Source organism: Pelodiscus sinensis, chromosome 25, assembly GCF_052426305.1.
Source record: "Pelodiscus sinensis isolate ZL-2025 chromosome 25, ASM5242630v1, whole genome shotgun sequence".
Classification (NCBI taxonomy): Eukaryota; Metazoa; Chordata; order Testudines; family Trionychidae; genus Pelodiscus; species Pelodiscus sinensis.
Genome location: NC_143076.1, coordinates 13,326,766 through 13,348,537, shown reverse-complemented (window position 1 = coordinate 13,348,537; position 21,772 = coordinate 13,326,766). Strand labels below are relative to the sequence as shown.

General features: G+C 50.6%; 1 protein-coding gene across 3 annotated transcripts in view; it reads left to right on the top strand.

Annotated features, from left to right (window-relative positions):
- The window catches only part of TMPRSS5 (transmembrane serine protease 5), a 245,350-nt gene that overhangs the window by 209,888 nt on the left and 13,690 nt on the right, over positions 1-21,772 (top strand). For all 3 annotated transcript variants that reach the window (XM_089773315.1, XM_075909414.2, XM_089773314.1), the window contains exons 3-6: positions 13,182-13,333; positions 16,664-16,868; positions 18,344-18,597; positions 20,636-20,759. In XM_089773315.1, coding sequence (XP_089629441.1) covers positions 18,595-18,597; positions 20,636-20,759 — 127 coding nt within the window. In that variant the 5' untranslated portion in view covers positions 13,182-13,333; positions 16,664-16,868; positions 18,344-18,594. The remainder of the gene's footprint in view (positions 1-13,181; positions 13,334-16,663; positions 16,869-18,343; positions 18,598-20,635; positions 20,760-21,772) is intronic.

The following is a 21,772-nucleotide window of genomic DNA, read 5'->3' as shown; positions in this document are numbered from 1 at the left end:
CTAGTTTTTAGTTCTAGACGCGTTAGTTCGAATTAGCTTAGTTCGAATTAACTAATTCGAACTAAGTTAGTTCGAATTAGCGCTGTAGTGTAGACGTACCCTGAGAGCCCCAGTGCTCTTGAGACTTTCATCCTCCTTAAGGGAACAGAGCATTCAATGGGAGCAGAGGGAAACCATCCCGTAGTTGGGACCCTCCTCCCAGAGGATGTTGCGGTATCCTCTCGCACTGAAGATACCTCTGAGTGGGGGGGAATGCCAGTTAGGAAGAGGCAGGTGTTAGTAGTGGGTGATTCGATTGTTAGAAACCTAGATAGTTGGGTTTGTGATGACCGGGAGAACCATATGGTCACTTGCCTGCCTGGTGCGAAGGTTGCAGATCTCTTGAGGCATGTAGACAGACTTATGTGTAGTGCTGGGGAGGAGCCGGTGGTCGTGGTACATGTAGGTACCAATGACATAGGGAAGGGTAGGAGAGATGTCCTGGAGGCCAAATCTAGGCTGCTAGGAAAGAGACTGAAATCCAGGACCTCTATGGTGGCATTCTTGGAAATGCTTCCAGTTCCACGCGCAGGGCCAGGTAGGCAGGCAGAGCTTCAGAGTCTCAATGCATGGATCAGACGATGGTGTAGGGAAGAGGGGTTTAGATTTATTAGGAACTGGGGACACTTTTGGGAGAGGGGGGAGCCTATACAGGAAGGATGGGCTCCACCTAAACCAGGGTGGAACCAGACTGCTGGCACTAAACATTAAAAAGGCCGTAGAGCAGTTTTTAAACTAAGAGATGGGGGAAAGCCGATTGGTGCGGACATGCACGTAAATCGGAGGGAGACTTCTCTTAGAGGAGAATCCATTGATAGAGATTCTCTAAGCTGTAGTCAGAAAGAGAGGAGGGGAGAGGGCAACCCATGGGCCAGAGCAGACAAACAACCGCATTCAAAGGATTCCAATGCATCAGGGAAGGGCAGACAAATAAGCAGTGGCAAATTTTTAAAGTGCTTGTACACAAATGCTAGGAGTCTGATTAATAAGATGGGTGAACTAGAGTACCTCGTATTAAATGAGGAGATTGACATAATAGGCATCACCGAAACCTGGTGGAATGAGGAAAATCTGTGGGACACAATCATACCAGGATATAAAATATATCGAAAGGATAGAGCAGGCCGGGTGGGTGGCGGAGTGGCACTGTATGTGAAAGATAATGTAGAATCAAACAAAATAAAAATATTAAGTGAATCAACATGTTCAATAGAATCGCTATGGATAGTAATGTCATGCTCCAATAATAAGAAATTAGCATTTCAATGTCAGTATCGCTGTCCCGGTCAGGTGGTGGGTAATATATCCCTACTGCTAAGGGAGATTAGAGAGGCTACCAAAATAGAGAACTCTATAATAATGGGGGATTTTAATTACCCCCATATTGACTGGATCCATGTCACCTCAGGAAGAGAAGCGGAGATAAAATTTCTCAATGGCTTAAATGACTGCTTCTTGGAGCAGCTGGTACAGGAACCCACAAGGGGAGAGGCAATTCTCGATTTAGTCCTGAGTGGAGTGCAGGATCAGGGCCAGGACATAACCGTTACAGGACCGCTTGGGAATAGTGACCATAATATAATAACATTCAACATTCCTGAGGTGGGAAGAACATCTCAGCAGTCCAGCACCCTGGCATTTAATTTCAAAAAGGGGAATTACACAAAAATGAGGAGGTTTGTTAAACAGAAATTAAAAGGCACAGTGACTAGAGCCAAATCCCTGAAAGCTGCATGGAAACTTTTTAAAGACACCATAATAGAGGCCCAACTTAAATGTATACCCCAAATTAAAAAGCATAGCAAGAGACCTAAAAAAGAGTCACCGTGGCTTAACCACCATGTAAAAGAAGCAGTGAGGGACAAAAAGGTATCTTTTAAGAAGTGGAAGTCCAATCCTAGTGAGATAAATAGAAAAGAACATAAACACTGTCAAATCAAGTGTAAAAATGTAGTAAGAAAAGCAAAAAAAGATTTTGAGGAACAGCTAGCCAAAAACTCAAAAAGAAATAACAAAATGTTTTTTAAGTTCATTATAAGCAGGAAGCCCCTAGATGACCAAGCTATAAAAGGAGCAATCAAGGATGATAAAGCTATTGCAGAGAAACTAAATGATTTCTTTGCTTCAGTCTTCACAGCTGAGGACGTTGGGGAGATTCCGGAATCTGCACCGTCCTTTGTGGGTGATGAATCTGAGGAACTGTCCCAGATTGAAGTGTCATTAGAGGAGGTTTCGGAACAAATAGAAAAACTTAATGTTAATAAATCTCTGGGACCGGATGGCATTCATCTAAGGGTTCTAAAAGAACTAAAATGGGAAATTGCTGAGCTATTATCTGTGGTTTGTATCCTATCCTTTAAATCGGCTTCCGTACCTAATGACTGGAAGGTAGCCAACGTGACACCAATATTTAAAAAGGGCCGTAGAGGCGATCCTGGCAATTACAGACCGGTAAGTCTAACTTCAGTTCTGGGCAAACTAGTCGAAACAATAGTAAAGAATAAAATTGTGAAGCATATAGAAGAACATAATTTGTTGGACAAAAGTCAACATGGTTTCTGTAAAGGGAAATCCTGTCTTACTAATCTGTTAGAGTTCTTTGAAGGGGTTAACAAACATGCGGACAAGGGGGATCCAGTAGATATAGTATACTTAGATTTTCAGAAAGCCTTTGACAAGGACCCTCACCAAAGGCTCTTGGTTAAATTACATGGCCATGGATAAGAGGGAAGGTCCTTTCTTGGATTGAGAACTGGTTAAAAGACAGGAAACAAAGGGTAGGAATAAATGGTAAATTTTCAGAGTGGAGAGGGGTAACTAGTGGTGTCCCCCAAGGGTCAGTCCTGGGACCAGTCCTTTTCAACTTATTCATAAATGATCTGGAGAAAGGGGTAAGCAGTGAGGTAGTAAAGTTTGCAGATGATACCAAACTGTTTAGGATAGTCAAGACAGAAGCAGACTGAGAGGGACTCCAAAAAGATCTCACTAAACTGAGTGGTTGGGCAACAAAATGGCAAATGAAATTTAATGTGGATAAGTGTAAAGTAATGCACATTGGGAAAAATAACCCCAACTATACGTACAGTATGATGGCGGCTAATTTGGCTATGACAAATCAGGAAAGAGATCTTGGAGTTATCGTGTACAGTTCTCTGAAAACTTCCATGCAGTGGTGGTCAAAAAGGCAAATAGGATGCTAGGAATTATTAGGAAAGGGATAGAAAATAAGACCCAGAATATCTTACTGCCCCTGTATAAAAATATGGTACGCCTACATCTTGAATACTGTGTACACATGTGGTCTCCTCACCTCAAAAAAGATATTTTGGCCTTGGAAAGGGTTCAGAAAAGGACAACTAAAATGATTAGAGGTTTGGAACGGGTCCCATATGAGGAGAGGTTAAAGCGACTGGGACTTTTCAGTTTAGAAAAGAGGAGGCTGAGGGGGGATATGATAGAGGTTTATAAAATCATGAGTGGTGTGGAGAGGGCTGATAAAGAAAAGTTATTTATTAGTTCCCTAAATAGAACTAGAGGACACCAAATGAAATTAATGGGGAGCAGGTTTAAAACTAATAAAAGAAAGTTCTTCACACAGCGTGTAGTCAACCTGTGGAACTCCTTGCCAGAGGAGGCTGTGAAGGCTAGGACTATAATAGAGTTTAAAGAGAAGCTAGATAATTTCATGGAGGTTAGGTCCATAAAAGGCTATTAGCCAGGGGATAAAATGGTGTCCTTGCCCTCTGTTTTTCAGAGGCTGGAGAGAGATGGCAGGAGACAAATCGCTTGATCATTGTCTTCGGTCCACCCTCTCTGGGGCACCTGGTGTTGGCTGCTGTCGGCAGACAGGATACTGGGCTAGATGGACCTTTGGTCTGACCCAGTACAGCCGTTCTTATGTTCTTATGAGTCATAACTGCTGACAAAATACCGAGAGCAACTCCTCCTTACTGAGGGCACTGCTGTTTTACTCCAGTGGTGGATCTGGTCCTCCAGTAAATTTAAAAAAAAAACTTGTCATCTCTGGGGAATGTCAGGAGCACAACACCCACCGAATATCAGCTGGAATGCTTCAGCCAGGCACACTGACAGGGAAAGAACACTGTCACCTCGCCTAGTGATGTGTGTTACCTCAGGATCACAGACAGCCCTGGGTACAGAGCAGTTTGAAGGTTCAGCATCTCTGTACCCACTAGCTCTTGCTCTGATAGCAAGGGCCACTGACTCTTGGTTAGCATGGAGGCAAAGGCAACTGGGATTCCGTGGGACAACTTCAGAAAAATAAAAGAAGCAAAGGGAGCAGAAGACTAAAAAAAACAAACCTTTTTTCTGGGCAGGGCTCGTCCCTGAGGCTAAAATTCGCTTGTCATAATTAAGCCCTGAAATGACACATTCTCCGTTCAAGCCTTAACTGTCAGTGAAAAGGAGCAATGGGCTGTAACAATTAAAAGCCAGTTAATTGGCAAAAGAGCTTTATCTTAATGACTCCAAAGGGTATAATCTGTTACAGGAGGAAAAGCTCTGAGCCTGTCATGGTCTGGAAATGTCAAACACAATTGAGATAAATCTGGGTACCCACCCCCTCCCAGAGATCCAGTGATGGGCCAAGTCTACATGCGATCTAGCCCTACCGTGGCCCTCAGTGGCCTGCAAGAGAACAAGAAAAGGGGTTCGCCAGATACCTGGTTGTGCTAGGGTTTTATGCGGAATTACTGGAATTCAGCTGCCTCGCCTACCCCTTCACCCATGAAGCACAGAGGAGCAGAATGTGAGAAAAGGAGGGCGGGAGGGGAAGGTAATGGAAAGTTCTGGGCATTACTCGGTGCACATTTTGTTCCAGTTTTTCAAAACGCTTAGCTCCCAGTTAGGTCCCAGTGTAGCTTTTGTCATTCCCACGAGGGCACTTGTAAAAATCTGGCCCTTTGAGTCTGGGCTGAAGGTTTGCCTGGACTATGGCTTTTACTGCCTCTTCTTGGTGGAGCGTTCATCACGCTTGCTCTGTGGTAGCGACAGATGGTTTGCAAAGATGGGGCACTCAGTCTGCTCTGACTTTCTGCTCCTTTTCCAGAACAGGGCTGAGAAGTGCAGACCAGCTCCCCTGCCCGGGCAGTATGGCCGCTGATTTGTCTTTCATTCTGTTCCACAAGGTGCCAGCTGCTCTTGAAACAAACGATTGCAGTGGCTTATGGTGATGGCTTTCCTCCTCGATCTCTGCAGAAAGAAACATGTCCTCCTGAAACTGTCGAAACTCCTCCAGAACCATCATGAAGTAAATTGCCTCAGGAGAGACTCTAGAATGAGGTCAGAGCTGAGTCCAGAGTTGCTTCTACCTCCCTACTGTAGACTGAAGCATGGAGAGTGAGACCCTGGGAGCTTTAGGTTTCTGCTGGGAGGGGACACAGAAGGTGCATGGAGTTTTACAGGAATCCCACTTGAGTTGCTCTGAGGCATAATAATTCACTGAAGGGTGCAAGGTGAGGTGTCTTCTGAGGCTTAGTAGCCCATTGGTCATTATAATCATTGCAATAGATGTGCATGGATAATATTTCAGGTGATATAGAGCTATGCCGATAATTGTGCTTTTACAGTATGGGCATTAAGGCAGGTTGCCAGACAGTAACTAAATGTCCTTTTCAGACAGGAGGTAGTAGATGCTTATCCCTCCATCTGGTCATGTGTGTCTTGTGGATTGTATGTCTTATAATGTCTTTAGGTACCGAGCCAGATACCAGGCATAAGACTGACTTCTACAAGAGAAAAAAACTCACAGGAAAAAGTAACCTAAGGGGTGATGTCCTGTTTCTGACTAAACTCAGTGGATCAGTCTGGCATTTCCGGTAATGCCAGGAAACACCCAACATCCTACGTCTTCGAGACAAGCAGGCAGTGTGTTTTGTCTCATGATAAGGGGATCGCAGCCTGCCTGCTGGAAAGCATCAGTGAGCAATACACTATTAAACAGGAGAGTATCCTATCAATTAAGTCCAGAGTCTACAAAGCAGCTTATGATTTTGTTTTAAATGGAAACAGATTTGCTTCCAATACTTCAATTTCCTAGCGCTCAAATCTCCGGCCTTTGCTAAATGAACTTTTATTTGCTTTCACTATAGGCTTATTGAAGCGCTGTGCAGGAAGAACCCTGCTCCTATAGTATAGGAGTTACTATAGAGAACTCTCTGGGTGTCTGGCTGGTGAGTCTTGCCCACATGCTCAGGGTTTAGCTGTTCGCCATATTTGGGGTCGGGAAGGAATTTTCCTCCAGGGTAGATTGGCAGAGGCCCTGGAGGTTTTTTGCCTTCCTCTGTAGCATGGGGCACAGATCACGGCTGGAGGATCTCTGCATCTTGGGGCCTTCAAAGTATTTGAAGGCTTCAATATCTGAGAGATAGGTGAGAGGATTATTCTAGGAGGGGTGGGTGAGATTCTGTGGCCTGCGCTGTGCAGGGGGTCAGACTAGATGATCATAATGGTCCCTTCTGACCTTAAAGTCTATGAGTCTGACCTGAGGTGGAACTGGGGTGTAAATACTGACACTGTCCAGCAGAGCAGGGGGATGTTTTAAAGGCTCTGGGGCTGGAATGCACCTATATCTGTAGAGACACAGTTGGGCCTTCATAGTTCGGGGTGGGGGTGCTTGTGTTGCCTGTGGAGTTAAGGAGCTAACCCTTCTACAGGCATGGACAAGCCCCCAGAAGAGTCTGAGAGAAGCAGAGAGCGGGAAGTTCCAGGAGTGCTGTTAGAGACTGAAGAGACCCCAAAGGTAAAGCCTAAAAGGTTCTAAAACAGAGGTGGGGAACCTCAGGTCTGGGGGGCTGGATGCGGCCCCTGGCTTGTCTGGATCTGGCTCCCGAGGCTCAAGGTACCCCCCATTGGGGATGGAGTACACCAATCTACTAGCCTGGGCCCCTCTAGGCTCTGGTGTGCGAGAGGAGCGTGGAGAATGTCTGTCTCCTTCTCAGTTGGGGGCCACGTCAGTGAGGGCTTGGTTGGTTGTTTTACTTCTCATTTGTGTGCAGCCCCTGACTGATTTTTCTGTGGGTCAGCAGCCCCCGACTCAAAGGTTCTAAGAGGAGGAGCAGACACATGACGCTGCTGGAGAGCTTTGTGGTGAGGTGAATGAGAAGAGTTTTCTTCCTGCTGGGCGGTGAGGTCCCAAAGAGGCTACTGCCATGTGTGTCAAACCAATGCTGATGCCAGGGCCTCCCTGAGGATTCAGGGGGCCTGGGGCAAAGCAATTTCGGGGGCCCCTTCCTGGCACTCCCTGTCTCAGACCTCAGACATTCTTGCAGGGGCCCCTGCGGGTCCCAGGGCTTGGGGCAAATTGCCCCACTTGCCTCCCCCCTCTCCCCCCCGGGGCAGCTCTGGCTGATGCACAGGCATGACACACCCAGCACTTTCCTTAATCTTAGCCAGTGTCTCTGTTCTTCCCCGAAACCCAGCTCAGAAGCCATGTCTGACCTTTCCCAACATTCCCTCATCCTCACCAGAGGCACAAGCTAGCTCCCGTTCAAGAGTTTGCGCCAAAATGCATGTAAGGGAACGCTGCTCTGACTGGCCTTCGGATCAGGCTTTGCGAGGAGTTAGAGTGAATGCCGAACTGCCTCAGCAGTGTGCTGAGGGCCTGGCGCTCTGTGGCACCAAACTCCATTCCATGGCTTTCGTTGTCCCCAGACAGCTTGGTCTCTAGTTGGCCCAGACAAAGAAATGAGCTACCGCCTTTCTGCTCATTGCTCCTTATCTCATATCTCTGTGGCCTTTTAAAGGGTCTTTCAGTTGCCCTTCATTGGGACTGCAAGGAAATGCTATTCTCACAGTCTGATCTCTGCGATTGAAACCCACAGTCTCCATTAGAAAAAAAATCAATATTTCCTTCTGTGCACCCTGCACTGGGTAACAAGGGGTTAACCCTGCACTGAGGGCTGAGAAAGCCACACCCCTTTCACCTTACTGGGCATGCCCCAGGTGTATGGATATAAAAGAGAGCAACGCAGCTCAGTTGGGGTTGACTGCTGGAGGGAGAGGACATATACGGCCTGCTCCAGGCAAGGCCCATTGGAAACTCAGGCCAGGAGATGCCACAATCCAGGCTGAAGGCAGAGGCCTCATGGAGTTAGGAGGCACCAAGGAATGGGCCATCCGTGGACCAGGAAGGTGAGATGGAGGCCCGCACCACTGCTGTGAGGATGATGGCAGGGGAAGGTGAGTAGGCTGATGCCGGGGTGTCAGCATGTTCTGGCAGGAGCTTTTCCCTGTTGACTCAGTGGCTGATGCTACAGCCACTAATAGAACTCTGGGCCATGGTTCAGTGGAGAGGGAGGCACTGGACTGCCCTGCCTGGGGATATAACCCCCTCTGTCTCCGCCCCTAACCAGAAAGCCATACTTCCCTGCAAACGGGGACAAGTTTCTGGACTCTGGCCACTGGGCTGTACTGCCCTGAGAATGGGGGCGAGTTTACAGGCTTGCACTCTTTGGCCATACCACGGCAAGATTGAAGGCAAATCTAGGGTGTGTCTAGACTACATGCCTCCTTCGACGGAGGCATGTAGATTAGCCAGATCGGAAGAGGGAAATGAAGCCGCGATTAAAATAATCGCGGCTTCATTTAAATTTAAATGGCTGCCCCGATCTGCCGATCAGCTGTTTGTCGGCAGATCGGGGGAGTCTGGACGCGATGCCCCGACAAAGAAGCCTTTCTTCATCGACACAGGTAAACCTGGTTTCACGAGGCTTACCTGTGTCGATGAAGAAAGGCTTCTTTGTTGGGGCATCGCGTCCAGACTCCCCCGATCTGCCGACAAACAGCTGATCGGCAGATCGGGGCAGCCATTTAAATTTAAATGAAGCCGCGATTATTTTAATCGCGGCTTCATTTCCCTCTTCCGATCTGGCTAATCTACATGCCTCCGTCGAAGGAGGCATGTAGTCTAGATACACCCCTATAGATGTGCGTTGGCGAGACCTAAGCAAGGAACTGCACAGAGGAGGTGGGCGCACTCGCCCACCCTGGGCGTGGGCTTCCCCAGCCATGTTACACCTTCCAAGGAGAGGGTTGCTGGGTTAAGCAGCATCTCCCATCAGCCTCCCAGTTACAGGAGGATTCTTGTTTCTGCATCTCATTACCACGGTGAGACCACATGAGCTGTGGGGTAGGAGCTGCGGGAACATCTCGATGCATATTCCTAACTTTCAGCTCGGTGTTGGCCTGGTCCCAAGAGCGCTCAAGTCTCACTGACATCAGTGGGAGCTCAAAGCCCACTTAGTCCTTTGCAGGAGGCTGCGTCTTGCCAACACCGGCCCACCTCTGTGTCCAGCCATCTGTGGCTAGCGTCTAGGCAGAGCCGAGCAGTGCTCTGGATGGACACTGAGAACTGCCCTCAGGAATGTGAGAACACACAAGGGGAACTTTCCACTTTCCCACAACGTGTCTTCTGTTTCAGTGACTAAACTGCAGCGACACTTTCCCTGCTCGTGAAAGCCCGATCTGGCTTCTGAAGCAGACACCACGTGCAGCCAGTTGCCGCGGTGCTGCCTTTTTTCATTATGTTGCACAAACCACTGCAAGACCCTCCGACACATTCTCCCTTCACCGTGGCCTGAATCTGAAGCAGCTGCACTGAACTCAGCTATTCTGGATTTACACCGGCATAGCTGAGAGCAGAGATGCTCCTGCTGAGTCCAGCATGGGGGCTGGAGGAATTTGAAAGGACTTTCCCTCTTCCTGCTGCTTCTCTTCCCGGCCCTTCCTTGCTCCCTCCTGTAGCATGAGTTACATTCCAGAGCTATGGGGACAGTAAATCTTTCATTTATTCACGGAGTCACCCACCCAGGCAGGAGCAGTGAGTGAGAAATGCAGTCTGTGGCGGTTCTCCACTGCTTGTCGCCTCACTAAAGACACATCTATGACAGACTGTCAGGGCAGTTTTTCCAGGGTTTCTATGCATGGCAGAGTGGGCCAGCGTGATATCTCTGACAGCCCTAGAGGGATAGGCCCGTAGCCTAGGACAAACTGTAGCCAGTAGCTAGAGGATTGACTCCTGCAGCCTCACAGAAATTGGCCCACGGGCGGTCGTGTGCCCCCGCACTGGTGGGGGAACTGGCAGGAGGGCCTGGCGCCTGCAGCAGAGATCCAGCCCCCATCACATTCACTAGCATGAGTGGCGGAAACAGAGCAAGGGGACTGCAGGTCGCTCTGCTCTCTGGGACTGCTCTGAGCTCCCTGGCGGGAAGTGGGGCGACCAAAGCGAACTGGGGCTGCCTGGCTCTGCTTCGCCCCTCACTGCAGTTGAGTGGGGGGCTGTACCCCTGCTGCCAGCACTGCCCCGCTGGTCTCCCACTCACTGGGGGAAAGAGGCAGGGCGGGGGTGGAACAAGGGCGGGAAGGAGCCAAATGAGGCAGAGCCTGGGGCAGAGTGGGGTTGTCCCAACTCTGTCCTGGGCTGGGGGGGGATCATGTGTCTGGTGCCCCCTCACCAGTCTCCTCTGATAGTCAGCTCTGCACTTGGAGTCACTGCTCAGGAGAGTGATCTTGGAGTCATTGTGGACAGTTCTCTGAAAACATCCACTCAGTGTGCAGCGGCAGTCAAAAAAGCAAACAATGTTGGGAATCCTTAGGAAAGGGATAGATAAGACAGAAAATATCCTATTGCTGCTATATAAATCCATGGTACACCCACATCTTGAATACTGCATGCAAATGTGGCTGCCCCATCTCAAAAGAGATGTATTGGAATTGAAAAAGGTGCAGAAAAGGGCAACAAAAATGATTAGTGGCATGGAATGGCTTCTGTCTGAGGAGAGATTAATAGGATTGGGGCTTTTCAGCTTGGAAAAGAGATGACTAAGGGGGACACGATAGAGGTCTATAAAATGCCTGGTGTGCAGCAAGTAAATAAAGAAATGCTGTTCCCTAGACCTTGTGTTATAAGAAGGAGTGGTCACCACATAATATGAAGAGGTAGATGATTGAAAACAAACAAGAGGGAGTATTTGCGCATTCCTGGGCTGGTGGAGGGGGGTTGGTGGAATCCATTCCTAACATGACGGCTTTGCCCTGAGATTTCCTTGGGATCATTCATGCAAGGCCACCCAAATCAAAACAGAAAGAAACCAAGCGTTGAGCAGAGAACCCTCCCAACTGTAACTGCTGAATTCCACCCAAGTGCTCAGCTTACAGGGAACACGGCTCGGGAGGTTTCCCCTTTAGGAAACCACATGTCCCAGCCAGTCCCATCCCGGCCCCAGCTGCTGTTCTGGTGAGTTGCATCCTCTGGCTCAGTAGCCTGCTTGCTTGAACGGGAACCCTTCCTTTGCAGCAAAGCATTGCCGAGCTCCGGCCTTTCTGCATTGTCCACCACTAGCTTGCACACTGAAAGGCAACGTGCCCACATCAGGCCACGGGGATGAAAGAGCCACCGGGCAGGGAATGCATCCAACCAGGGGCAGCTTGAGGCGGGCTGCTGGCAGCTGGCACCCAAGGCAGAATGCGTGATCGGTGCCCCCACCTCTACAGCCCTCAATGGCGTGACATCATTTTAACGCGGCGCCCTAAGCGACAGCCAAGTCGGCCTATACGCACGGGCCACCCCTGCATCCAACCATCTGTTCTGCGAGGCTCCTGCATGGGGAGGGGATGTAAATAGCATATATCACAAATCATCTTCTCCCCTGCTAAAGGAAGGGTTAATGGCCAGGAGGACTGGCTGACACAGGGGAAGGGCAGAGCTTTGGATTAGACACTGGTTCAAATCAGGCTCAGTTTGGAAATGAGCTGGGAGACCAGCATGGTCACAGGCTAGGCAGGAGCAAACTTTCCAAAGAACATGCCAAGAAACGGCCCCTCTGTGGTTAGACTAATCATGGACCAGAGTCCCATAAACTGATACTGCTGCTTTACATCAGTGGAACATCTGGTCCATTACTCCACCCCCTCCTCCCCACCTGGGACTTTCCAAAGTGAGGGATGGTTTTGTTCCAAAGAGAAGAAGTAAGACGTATGACGGCCTTGTACAGAACCTAGAAAGCCATTTTCTAAATGTAAATGACTAAGAAAACTTTGCATTCTTCATAACCGTGGCTGTCAGACAGTATTGATGGCTAACACGAAGGAATGTTTCAGCATCAGTATTGATGTCTGGAGTCTCCTGCTGCTTGTTTCCGTCCTGCATTTGTATTTTGTAATAGCTACATAAAAATATTGAGTGGAGCTCGTCAAAATGGGTAAAAAAATATGCCATGGCATCCCCTCCTCCTGCCCTTTTTGCACCATAATTATTCACTTCAAAAAACTCTGACCAGCTCTGGATTAGTCATTAGCATTTTATGGAAGACAAACAGTGCTGTAAACCGTGCACTTTATTTTCTTACATAAATACAAAGAGGGAGCTCAACAGCTGCAAAAAAATCAGGGAACAGCACAGCACTGAGGTGGGTTAGGCTGTGAGTGGGCTGGGCAGAATTCGTTTTCTCAGTGTTTATAATTGTGATGGATAACGTTGATGTCTATTTTTAAGCACTGGCTCTTGATTTGCCTCAATTCAAAATTTCACAAATGGGGGAAATGGGCGGGGGCTGGGAGTGGGGTGTCAGACATTGCCAGGTACCAGACAATAGTTACTTAATGACGGTGGATGTTGAGATTCAAAAAAATTAAAGCTTTTGTAGCTACTCAAGCAAAAAATTGTTAACAGTGCGTGTCGACTTGTACAAGTATCCTGAAATCGAGCTCTGGTAAGTTCTCAAAGTTCTGTCTGACGTTGCTTATCTGCATTGGTTAGAGTGTGAACCGTGGAATTCAGTTACTGCCAAAAACAGAACCCTTGCTAGTCCTGTTATGACTTACATGCAGTAATCACCTTCCCTGTATAACATGATAGCAATGAATAGCGTGTGTTTGTTTTTTACAGTTCGCCTTTCTTCACACAGCTCTACTGGGAATCTGATACAGCCAGTCAATGGCTCCATCTGAATTCTTATATGCTGGGCAGCAGCATTTCTATAGGGGTCTTTTGGTTTTGCACAAAAAAGGAACGACATGTTTAGTGGCCGCGGACCCAAAACATTGATGGTCCTCAAATCCCTAAAGCTGTAGGAATGTGGGGCTTTATGGCTAAATTAATTCTTGCCTCCGTTTTCTGTCCACAGGCCTTTGGGGGATGTTCCTTTGGGGACAGACCCAGAAAACAGCAAGGTGAATCCTATCAGCTGAGTAACCTGGGAAAGGAGAAGTCGCCGACTCAGCAGTCCTGTGTATCGGAGAGTCCCTAGTCCTTCAGCGCCATCTGCTGTCTGCAAAGGTGACTAAGAGAGGACCAGACCCTTGTGCTATTGTTGGTGAGGCAGAGACTGCCTGGATGTGCAGGAAGACGCGTGAGGCTGGTTAGATTGAATCCATAGCAATCAAGGGCTCATGGGTTTAGATGCAAGTGGAAATGGGGAGGAGACTCTCCAGTCAATTGCTCCTAGGCTGGGCAATAAGGATGCAGCAGGGATGTGCCACTGACCCTTCCCCCGAGTTTGTGCAGCTCACTCTTGTGGGTGTCTCATGGGTCCCTCTCTCCCCATCCACAAAGGACAAGAGTCTGCGACAAGTGCGAGCTTGGGGATGTTGGTCCCTTCGCACACTCTAGAGCGCACTCTTAGCACAACAGGTCCTGAGATCAGTTCCTGAAACTGACGAGATGGCGTCGCTACATTTGTAAATTGCTAGACAGAGCGGGGGAGGCCCTAGGAAGGACCAGGCATGACCCAGCGATGTGCCACCCCACCACTGCAGCACTCAGGGCTGGGCTCAGCCGGCCTCCCACATTCCCAGCACCTGCTGCTGGTCTCCCACCCCATCTACCTCTTGGGCCATCCTCTTGCCTCCTGCCATCCCTGCAGGAGCTCTGGCCTGTGCCTCTGAGTAGCTCTTAAGAGTGAAGGGGGGGAGGGAGAGCAGCGGCTGGCTCTGGCCACTGCACAGGTCTGGGCCTACGTGGTGTGTTGCTAACCTGCTGTGAAGCGAGGCCAGCAGCCCAGCTGAACAGATCTCCAGTGAGCTCCAGCTTTGGAAACCAGAAGCAAACCTGGCTGCCAACAGACTAACCCCAAAGCCTCTGACTGTCTCATGCGGACAGTGACATCGCCCTCCCCGTGGTGTTACCTGAAGATGATGAAGTCTGGAAAGGGGCCATGGAGATGCATGGAGAAGGTTCCTTGCCGGTTTCCCTCTCCGTGCTAAGCCTCGGGCTTCCGCTGTTTGCAAGGAGGATCCCGGCAGCTTTGCTACTCTGACGCTGGGACCTCTGCTCCTGCCACAGGTCCAAAAGAGCTTGGCCCAGGTTGGATACTGCCCCTTTGGGGAGCGATGCAACTGGCGGCAGTTTACAGAGACACGGGACAGTCTTTTCCAAGTGAGATCTCCCACTGGAACAGAGTGTTTAGGGTCATTAGGTTAAGAAGATAACGCAAACTTCTGTGCATGTGTAAGATGGCAGCGCATCCTGCCCACCTTACCCAGATGCTGAGGATTGATCTTGCTCTGGATCTTGTTTCAGTCTGCTCATCTCTCAGGACTTCGATTCCAGTCCTGTCGCCTGTTTCCAGGCCTCCCTTGGCTGGCAATAATGAGACGTTAATGGTCCAGTTGATGGCTATGTAAGGAGGAAGGGGGGACCCAGGCCACCCACTGCTCTGGGTCCTGACCCAGAGACCCTCTGGTGACAGCCATTTTCTGCCCTCCATCTCTCCCCTTGACAGCTCCCATTCCCTGGGACCATTGCACCTTCCCAGTCCTTTTTATCACAGACAGAAGGTATCAGGCTGGAGCTTCTCTTGGGATCCCCTGAGCCTGCCCAGCATGGCTCTGTCCAAGGGGCGCTCTCTCTCTCTCTCTCTCTCTGCAGGGAGCTAGCTAGTCCTTGCTTGTCAAGGCCAGAGTGAGCTCCCCTCAACTCTGCAGCCTTTTGTAGGGCCCCACCAGCCCCTGATTGGCTGGTTTCTCCCTTCACCCTGATTGGCTAGGGTTATTCAGGCCCCCCCCTCTGGCCTGCTTTTAATCCTTTCCTCACCAGAGTGGGGTAGCTGCCCACTACACCAACCTAGACAGGGGACTCTCACCCAGTCACTGCCTCTCTTACCTTCTGTCTCAGGAAAGCAAGAAAGCCCTTGCCCCACAGTGAGTAACAATACTGAAGGGGGTGGAGGGAAGCTGGAATATACGTATGTTTCTTAAAAATAGCACTGAGATTTCCTGCATTCTCTGCAGAAAGTTTTAACCCTTCCCTGCTTCTCATGCCCAGAGCCCCCAGTCTGTGTGCAACAAATCCATCCAGTGCCCACTTATGTCAGAGAATCTCCCCCTTTCAGAGCTGTCACTAACTGCCCCCTCCTCCCAGTGGCTGAGCCTCAAGAGAGAAGACAGGCTACTGGGCTAGATGGACCTTTGATCTGACCCAGTATGTCCATTCTTATGTTCCTCTGAGAAGAAAGTCCGATTCCTGGAGGCTGAGCTGCGGTGAGACACCTCCCCCCGGCAGTGTAAGCCATGCTGTGGGCTGGATAAAAGACTTTCATCCCCTGAAGATGTCGACTGGGCATGAAATTAACCAGCTTGAAATTAACATGGGAATCATCTTTCACCAGCATGAAATTAACATGGGAAATCAAAACAGAACCAAAATGGCAGGACCCACCATGCTGACCTTTAGGAGAGTTGATTCTTTGCACTTGGCATGCAAAAGGCCCGGGGGACCCACAGGGAGCTGAGGGTCAGGTGCACGTTCCTGGGAAATCACACAGCCCTATTTGTTTTAAGCCTGCCGTGGTTCAAGCAGGTGCGCGGGTGTAACCTTAAGACAAGTGCTGAGTAACTGTCACCTGGTTGGCAAATAATGCGCATGGTGCCTGGAGACGTTACCTGCAAATGTCACACTCCAAAGGGTGGGTTTGCTGAGACGCAGGGAGGCTCAGGAACAAGCGGCCATCAAACTGCAGCATCCAGCTGGTTTTCTGGGCTTCCGCTCATGCAGCTGCTCCAGCCCTGGGGTCCTCTGCTGCCACCACTCAGTCAGCTGAGTTTGCTCAGTGCCCTGCACTCCAGTAATGCGATGCAACCCTGCAGCCCCCTCCTCTGCTAGATCAGCCCTGCATCAGTGAAACACGCCTTGGCCGCCTTTCTCTGCACTCTGGGGCCATTCCTACCCTGCTAGGGGAGGAGAGGAGCCACCAGCCGCACTGCAGATGAGACCTGTACTACGGCCCCAACAGTCCCTGCCTTTGGGTCGGCTCTGATTTAATTGTCCCAACAGGCTCTTCCTTGTGTGCAGTGAGTGTAGGAATTAAAGTAGGGTGGGAGGCTCAGGACAGGGGTGTGGAGTGTCTGGGGGGTGCAGGAGTCAGGGGAGAGGGATAAGGGTGTGGGGGGAGCTTGGGCCTGGGATTGCAGCCATCATATGACCTGTCCACAAGATCCCTGGGACTGGCCAGGGTGGCAAGGACCGCATTGCCCGGCCACCCGAACACCAAGGCTGGGGTATTGGTGTGCTGTGGCCATGCAGCCCAAGGTGCTGGCAGCATCCAAAGCCCTGCCCCCAGCCAGCCAGTCTCTTACGGGTGCACCATCTTATTTTCACCTTTGTTTGTAGGCACTGGCAGCCACTGAGCTATCTAAGGCATGGATCTGAGAGAGTGTACTAGGAGAATGGGGCTACCAAGGAACTTACAGTACCCAGCACGATCTCTGAACATAAGAACGGCCAGACTGGGTCAGACCAAAGGTCCATCTAGCCCAGTAACCTGTCTGCCGACAGTGGCCAATGACTGATGCCCCAGAAGGAGTGAACAGAACAGGTAATCATCAAGTGATCCCTCCTCTGTCATCCATTTCCAACCTCTGACAAATGGAGGTTAGGGACACCATTCCTACCCATCCTGGCTAATAAGTATTGATGGACCTAACCTCCATGAATTTATCTAGTTCTTTTTTAACCCTTGTTGAAGTCCTGATCTTCACAACATCCTCTGGCAAGGAGTTCCACAGGTTGGCAGCACACTGTATGAAGAAAAACTTCCTTTTGTTTGTTTTAAACCTGCTGCCTATTAATTTAATTTGGCGACCCTTAGTTCTTAAGTTATGGGAACAAGTGAATAAATTTTCCTTATTCACTTTCTCCACACGTGTCATGATTTCATAGACCTCTATCATATCCCCCCTTAATCTCCTCTTTTCTAAGCTGAAGAGTCCCGGTCTTTTTAAGCTGTCCTTACATGGCATGCTGTTCCAAACCCCTCATCATTTATGTTGCCCTTTTCTGAACCTTTTCCAATGCCAATGTATCTTTTTTGAGATGAGGTGACCACATCTGCACACAGTAGTCAAGGTGTAGGCGTACCAGGGATTTATATATAAGGCGATAAGATATTCTCTGTCCCTTTTTTAATGGTTCCTAACATTGTTTGTTTTTTTGACTGCCGCTGCGCACTGAGTGGATGTTTTCAAAGAACTGTGGGCTCAGAAACCATCGTGGTAGGACGGAGGACAGTGCAAAGTGAGAGAAACCCCTTCTACTGCTGCAGTCACAACTGTTTCCACAGCTGATGGCCTTAATCTTTTCCCACCCCTGATCCAGGCAGGGCCAAAGAAACCCAGGGAACCTCATTGAACCATTAGATCCGGCCCCTGTTGGCTCCAAAGCCCAGGAGATGTTGCATGACTTTGAAAGGAAGAAGGAGACAATGGAAATGGCCTTGTAGCATGTGTAGCCACTGGCCCCCACAACAGCTGGGCGACAGGAACACGCTCCCTGGCTGCCGTGAAGCCTGCCCAAGACACGACTCCCGATGCACCGTGTTAATCTCAGCAGCACCCTGGAGCTTTTGCCAACGATCTGACAGGAGCAGAAACTGTTGGGAGTTGTTGATCCAGATTTAATACCAGCATGTGCCATTGGCACTGATGCTCTATGACTCGGGTAAAAGGATCCCATCAGGGGGGAGAAATATGTTTTCCTCCTGCGTGATGGATGAACTGAACCTTACAGGGCTAGTCTGGGCTGCAGCGGAGGTTGCTCTCTTTCCGTGTTCATCACCTTGAATATTACGGCTGCACTGCCAATCCGTCTTGTCCGGACCGAATTGAAATGCACCAGCGGTCTGAGCTGTGAAACACTTCCACAACTACCAGTGTCGCTCTGTCACAGCCAGCCCCCAGCCCCGCCGAGTGACAGCAGCGTTTCCCTGTGGGGTGCCCCCAAGAGCGGCATGCTTTCTGGGCACGGGGAGGTGGGCCAGGCGTTGCTAAGCGACTGCTCCCTTATCTATTCCAGGCGCCCAATGGACAGATTGTCGAGAGGAAGGCAAACCCGTCTGGCAGCCTCCTGACTTCGCTGGGAAAACAACAGCCCTATTCACTGTGACACGGTAGCTGCTGGCATTGTCTAGCCCAGGCGGGCGGTGTGAAATCCTCGCTATTTAATGGGAGGCCCAGGCACTGCGCCTGTATCAGAGAGCAGCCGCTGGCCCCATGGAGCAGTGACTGTGAATTAGCTGCACGCTCTCACCCCTGAGCGCCGCTGTCATGGTAAGGAGCCTTTTATATCCTGGATGACCACTGGCTCTCTGGGACACGCAGCCGGGAGCCCAGTGGACCTAGGGGGCCTGCAGTTTGGTAGGGAAGTGGGGATCTCTGTGGGGTCCGTTCATGCGCCAGAGCAGGGGTTCTCAACCTTTGTTTTTCTGCACCCCTCCCTCACTCCCAATGTGCTATAAAAACTCCAGGGCTCAGCTGTGCCACAACTGGTTTTCAGCATATAAAGCCCAGACCGGGGTTAGCAATCAGGGCAATTGCCCAGGGCCCCACACCACAGGGAGCCCTGCAAAGTGAGCTGCTCAGGCTTTGGCCTCAGTCCTATGTGGCAAGTTTTGTCCTGCAGCCGAACGGGGCAGGGTTCGGGCTTCCCTTTCTTCCCTGGGCCCAGGGACTCTAATGCCAGCCCAGCTCCAAGCTTCATGTGGGTAGCCCCCCCCGACACCTGTGTACAGCCCCCTGGCGGAGAACTTCTGCGGCTGCAGATCTAACACACCCTGACATTTGATGCCCGAGAGTAGGAGAATGGAATTGTGGGTTGGAAACGAGTGAAGAGCCCATAGCAAAGGGAAAGCCAAAGAGCTGAATGTTGTTCGGTTCTTCAGCGGGCATCCAGTCTTTATCAGGGAGACAGCGTGTGTGCAGGACGTGCATCAGCTGCATAAAGTACTTTATGTTCTTTCAGGGATCTTCTTACAGCTCTTTGGGGTACGCCGTAGTACAGCTTCTAGAGGGCAGCTTCAGCCTGCAGGGGGTGGAAATATTTCACAAACACATTTTTTGAACAAAATTAACATTTTAGGGAAACTTTGTTGTGGTCAAAAACTTGTTTTTAAACTTCGGGTGTTTTTCAGAGTTGGGAGTAGGGGGTTGCTTTCTTTCCCCCCTTTTCTTCCCCTTCCTTTAACAGTGGGAAAGGGGAGTGAGGGATTTGTCGCTTCAGATTACAGAACAAGGAGCCATGGTCTCAAGTTACAGTGGGAGAGATCTGTTTCCCTAGAAGGGTGGTGAAGCACTGGAATGGGTTCCCTAGGGAGGGGGTGTCAAGTATCAGAGGGGTAGCCGTGTTAGTCTGAATCTGCAAAAGCGGCGAGGAGTCCTGTGGCACCTTATAGACTAACTGAAGTGTTGGAGCATCAGCTTTCATGGGCAAAGACCCACTTCGTCAGATGCATGTAGTGGAAATTTCCAGAGGGGGTGGAATCTCCATCCCTAGAGGTGTTTAAGTCTCGGCTTGACAAAGCCCTGGCTGGGTTGATTTTGTTGGGATTGGCCCTGCCTAGGGCAGGGGGCTGGCCTTGATGACCTCCTGAGGTCTCTTCCAGCTCTGTGATTCTATGATTCTAGTTTCACTGAAAAAACAACTGAAAAATATCAATGAACATTTTTTAAACAAAATGAAAATGTTTGTGGGTTTGAATTGTTTTCCCTACGAGCGCCCCCTGCGTATTGACCAGCTGTGTCCAGTCCACACCGAGCTGCCGGAGGAGTGCTCCGGTCTCCCATCCCACCCCCCAGTATCTCAGGCTTCCATTGAGAACAGAAGGAATGGCTCTTACCAAACTGCTCCAGCTTTATGCCTCTCCCTGAGAGCTCTCTGATCCGGCTCCTGAGCCAGCTGTTCCTTCTCCGTTCAGGGCCTCACTGGTGCAGCTCCTGCTTGGAGCATGCCCATTAGGGTCCCGTCCCTACGGGGTTTCCTCTAGGAAACCGAGAGAATCACGAGATTTTTTCATTGACTTTTTGGAGATTATTGGCAGGACCCTCTTTCAGCACAGCTGGACTCTGGCGCTGTAGGATAGGGACATTGCGGTCGGTTGCATTGGGAAGGCACTTGGCTCCTAGGGTCTCACTAAACTGCATGGGGGAGAGCACACTGGCTATTTATCTTCCTAGCTAAGTGGGTTTTCAGGTCTGGACACAGCACGAGTGACAGGGCCATGAGCCACCTCCACCAGGACAGCTGGGGCCACCCCCCAATTATTTCTCTGCGGCCCCAGATTTGTACAGGTCTTTGTTTCTTTCCCTCTAGAGTCTGGGATCAATTGCCCAGGCCCCCATCGACCTACAGGGCCCCAGGGAGTCTGGCCAAAGCCCGGGGGCCAAAACAGAGCCGAGAGGAGAAGCGGGAAGGATACAGACCTCGGCAGGACATGGTGAGCTGTTCACGGGATGGGGCAGCCAAGGCAGCATGAGGGGGAAGGGGAGTTTCTCTGCTTCGCCAGGCACCCACAGAGCACACAGGACACAGACTGAGGCAGGACTGGCACCCGATATCTGCTCACATCAGTGTGGCCACACGGACCTGGCTTAGGCCAGGAGTTGTCGGAGACCAGGGGTCCTCACGTGGGAATCCCACAGTGGGAGAATCTCAGGCGACCGTCCGTCTCGCTCACCACAGAGCTGGCGGAAGCTGAGGCCACTTTCTCCAGGCCCCATGGTCTGCGCCCTCAGGGGCTGCGCTCCCCTTGTCAGCAGGCCGCAGCCCTCACCTCGCTTGGGAAGGAAAGTAGCCTCCTAAGCCTGACAAATCTGCCACCCCCTCGGCAGCCCCAGATGCTGCTGCTCAGACACAAAGCCGGCCCCTGCTGTTGGGAGGTACCAGCACAGAGCTCGGGGGTGGGGTTTGCAAGATCAAAAATGAGCCCTGGTAATGGGTGCCCCTCGGCAATTCTGCTGTCCCCTTTCCCCACCTCGTTATTCTCCAAGGGGCTGAGTGGTGCACAAGCCTTGGCCTGGCTCTCTGCCCCGAGGGGAACGTGAGGCCAGCAGGAACCACTCGGATTCTCTAAGCGAAGCGCCTGCAGCACATGCCGGTCGTGCTCCCTCGGCGGGGCTCTGTCGCATCAAGTGCTCAGCTCTCTGTTCCCCAATGCTGACCGGCTTCCCGGGGGGCTGCAGGCTGAGCTTCTTCCAGGCCTAGAGAGCCCTGCATAGAGGGTGCTGGAGGAGCCAGGCTGGAGGAGCCTCCCCACATCTCCTGGAGAAGGTCACTGTCCATTTCCCCAGGTTGGAGGGGTCCCCCCAGGCAGTCTCTTCTGCATTGCTACATGCAGCCAAGTGGGAGGGGTTCTCCAGGGTGTCAGGCTGAGGACCACGTGCTCGTTTGCACAGTGCAACATTGCACCACCGGCTCTGGTGCTCATGGAGATGGCCCAGAGTGTCTGTT